The sequence below is a fragment of the Lygodium microphyllum genome, chromosome 2 (assembly GCF_053477565.2).
Source record: "Lygodium microphyllum isolate KBCC chromosome 2, Lygodium_microphyllum_v1.1.10, whole genome shotgun sequence".
Lineage (NCBI taxonomy): Eukaryota > Viridiplantae > Streptophyta > Polypodiopsida > Schizaeales > Lygodiaceae > Lygodium > Lygodium microphyllum.
Genome location: NC_141136.1, coordinates 95,442,173 through 95,446,218, shown reverse-complemented (window position 1 = coordinate 95,446,218; position 4,046 = coordinate 95,442,173). Strand labels below are relative to the sequence as shown.

The window sequence follows — 4,046 nt, the reverse complement described above, 5'->3', positions numbered from 1 at the left end:
ATATATATATATATATATATAGTTCTAAATATGCATATATTTTTCTCTTCTACTACATTATAGGAGTTTGCACATGGACTAAGTGGGACGAAGGTGTTCTTGTGCACACTCATGGCGAGGGATTGTTGAAGGTTAGGAGTGTTACATATGGCTAGTGCACAAATATCATATGGTTGAGTCAATCCATGTGAGATCCATGTACTGTTTGGGCTCAATACATGGATTTTAAGGATGGATTCTAGAGTAATTTAAGAAATATACTCTAAGGGAGGATTTGAAGAGGATTACATGAGTACAAGAGTGGTTTCTAGCATACATCAACTAATGGGCATAATTAAATGACAAGTTTATATATGGGATTTTGAGAAGCTAGCAAGCTCATTTGCATGTGTCATCAACTCAGGCATCTTGTTCTGGCATAGGGATCACAACTATGAGTCCTTATTGCAAGATATTCTCTAGAACTTCCATCCCATGCTGCTGAGAAGTACCTGCTAATGAAAAATGTGGTTTGTATTGATGCGGCCACAAAGTTCTATTTCATCAATCAGTAAAACCAAGGTGAGTCTACATTACGAGATGTAGATCAAGTTTCTTTGCATGTACAAGATCGTTGATGTATCATCCCCTACAAGGCCTTAAATGAGAGGGATTGTTAAGGTCCATGCTACTCTAGCTTTCACCTACAAATGTATATTGTGTGACATGATTTCCATGTGAACAATGTGTCACAATGGCTTTTTGTATTGAGTATGAACACGCAACACATTAGAGGGCTTCACAAGTTGCATTAAGAGGCAACATACTAGAAGGCTCTATAAGTACACTATTATCAAGGTCTATATAGGCATAGTTGTAAGATCATTGTTGTCTATGGACTTGGTGACATATCACATGTTTGTTTGAAGCAACTCTAGATGGGGTAGATTTGTTATCCAATAGTTACAACATGGCATCTTCTTATAGTAAAAAGAATGTTGAGGTCTAAATCAGACATGGCATCTTCTTATAGTGAAACCAATGCTGAGGTCTCAATTAGAAAGTACCAATCATGTTGAATATTTTCAAGCTAGACCCATAAGTCCATCGAGAGATTAAATTATCTTAAATATTTTGGACAAATCGTGAAAGAGGAGGTTTTTGAAATGAGTTTCTAATGGTGCAATAGCACATGCCTGCAAATTCCATCACCATTATTATTATTCCCTTCGTGCATTTAGCACCCAAGAAGACAAAGTTTGCAAAATAACGGTGGCCATGGCTGCTTCAACATTGTGAAGCTTTGCCATTTTAGCTTGGTTTAGTTTGTATGGGGGCCAAAACCCCCGCATCATTATGCTACATTCATAGTCATCATCTGCATAGAAATTGGAGATGGCGGAAGCGCATGTTGAGTGCGCTCAATAGGAGACCGTGCATGGTAATTTGTAGCTGAGCGGCTTGTTCACTCCATCATGGGCTTTGTCATTCTTCTCCTTTTGAGCCCACCACCAGGCAGGGACGTCTAGGCTTTCTACGAGCAAACCCGAGGTCTTGTTGACAAGGGCCAAGTTTCTCTGAAGCTTTGTCACCTCGGAGGTGAAACGCTCACGGGTGCTGCGATAGCCATCGACGAGGTGGAGGTGCACTTCCAAGTTGTGGCAGTCGGGCAGGCTCGCCCACTTCTTGAGGAAGGGGGAGCGGGTGTGGTCGAGCGTGAGCTGGACACCGGCATGGCTGTACGCGTGAGCTGGCAGAGGAGGGGGCGTGCGGAGGTGGTGACGGTGGTAGCGGTGGAAGGGGAGGTCCAGGTGGGCGAGGCCCTCGTTGAGGAAGATGCCGGGGACTTTGGGGACGAAGTCATGGGTGTTGACGATGCGGAGGACATGCACACCGAGCTCCTCCAGCCGGGCGGCGAAAGCGGCGTTTCCGGCGCGGGGAGCGGCGAAAGAGACGACGGAGATGGGGGCCGTATCGCCGCACGGCCGGTAAATCGCGCCGGAAGACGCTAGGTCGTAGGCGCAGAGGGTGGCCAGGGCCCCGCCCAGGCTGTGGCCCGTGACGGTGACGCTGGCGGGGTGGCCGTCGCCGGAGTGGCTGGCCAGCAGCCGCGCCACCTCCTCCCTCACCTGCTGCGCCGCGCTCGCCTTGTTGTAGCGCGAGTGCGCTTTGGCGCACGTGTACAGCGTCCAGAAGCCGTGCTCCACGCCGACCGTCGGCTGCTGCTGCCGCCCGGCCGTCGCCGCCGCGAGAGGGCGGCCGTGCTCCGGGTCCACCAGCTTGCTGTCGAAGTCCTCCATCCACTCCAGTGGCGTCACGGTGCCCCTCCACGCCACCACGATGTCGCGCCGTCCAAGGCGCGCCACCTCCGCCTCGTCCGTCGCCACCGCCACGAACCCCATCCAGTTGGAGTCCCGGCTCCACGTCGATGACGCGGCGGCCCCCCCCCTCAGCAGCCACGCCGGCAGGTGCACGTCCGAGGTGGCGTACAGGTAGCGCGTGATCTGGTAGCCCGTGTGGGAGAGCCCCGCCTGGCGGAGGAGAGATGCCGGGTCTGGGCAGATGGCGTTGCCGCAGTTGCTCGAGGCCGGGTCGGAGTCGAAGGCGTCGTACGTGAGCTGCGTCAGATCGCCGTACTTGAGGATCTCCCGTCTCAGCTTTGCGTCCAGGGGCTCCAGAAGCCCCCGCCAGTCCTGGCTGCCGTGGTACTCCCTCCATCGGGCCGCCAGCTGCCCCGGCGGGCTGTTCCGGTAGCTCTCCTCCAGAGAAGCCACCACCGTCTCGAGGCCCGGCGGCGAAGGTACATTCTCCGTGCAGGCATCAATAATATTATTGTTCCTCTCATGTTTAAAATGCGCAGTCGACGATATTGGAGCGTTTACAGCTGCTGCTACAGTACTGATCTGCATCTTGGGAGAGGGCGGGGCCGCCGCCGGCGACGTTGCGCCGCCGTTGCTGCATCGAGCTGTACTTATAAACCTCTGATCCGCACGAGAAGCTGCAGAAGTACTAGAGCTTGCAGGCGCGGGCCGCAAATTACATTGCGCCACGTCGATGTTGCTTAGAAGCTCGCGGCCGCGACGGAGGCGCAGAATATGTGGGCGGACGTACTGAGCTATGCTATTGTTGCGGGCGCCATATTGAGTCGACGAGGCTGCAGCTGCGCTTGGGATCCTATCCGTACTATGGCAAGAGAAATTGCCAATGTTGTTGGCAGCAGCCTGAGCGGCGGCGGCGGCCATAAAACTGCACGACACGGGCCTTGCGGTTCGTGATCAGTTGTTATAATGTAAGACGGAATCACAGAGAGGGGACGAGAGAGAGAGAGAGAGAGAGGAGGAGACTCTGAGAGAGGATTTGAGGAGGCACAACACAGGCCTCCTGAGTCCTGAGATCCGAGAGGGGAAGGGAATTAAGAGGGCGAGATCCGAGAGAGAGATGGCGGCCCTTGCCCTTGCGGGCCTTTTAAAAGGAGCAGGTTCATCAACTGTAGAGATTGCGGTTTCAAACTGCACCGCGTAGACCAGGCAAAATCAAAGAAAGACAGCGGACGCTCCCTCACCGAGTGACCGAGTCATAGTTGATATTTCCCAGATCAACTTGTAGTTTTCACGTGACCCAGGGTACTGCTAAAGGAGCATACTTTTAGTACGTGAGGGACAAGAGCATGTCACACTATGTTCACATCACTCGCAATACTCCCAAAGAAAAGACTGTCTTCAACACGCGGACGAACTCATGCACATCAACTAGGTCATGTGAGCCATTTTTTACAAGGTCTCGGTGCATTCATGGAATGTCTAAAAGAATCATCATCATTGATACGGTAGATGTATGCATTGGAGGTAAACAAAAGCACTTCCTTTCATCGTAAGCATCATTGTGTGCATCACTAGCACTAAGCTTCAACCATTTATTAAGTATTTGCCCACTTGGAATCCACATAGAAACTTGTGGTTTCATGTTACCTAAGGGTAGAGACACTATGGAGCTTTTAAGGCAAATCTACTCATGTTTTTAGTATGTGAAGACTTAAGAGTCAAAATGACATGTCATGTTATGCTATA

General features: G+C 51.2%; 1 protein-coding gene across 1 annotated transcript; it reads right to left on the bottom strand.

The window, feature by feature from the left end:
• Positions 1–1,093: 1,093 nt before the first annotated feature.
• On the bottom strand, positions 1,094–3,464 carry LOC148040043 (phospholipase A1-II 7-like). Its single transcript, XM_087696381.1, has one exon. It carries the CDS (start codon positions 3,219–3,221, stop codon positions 1,401–1,403), a length of 1,821 nt encoding a protein of 606 aa, XP_087552507.1. The 5' UTR covers positions 3,222–3,464; the 3' UTR covers positions 1,094–1,400.
• Between the last annotated feature and the right edge of the window lie 582 nt (positions 3,465–4,046).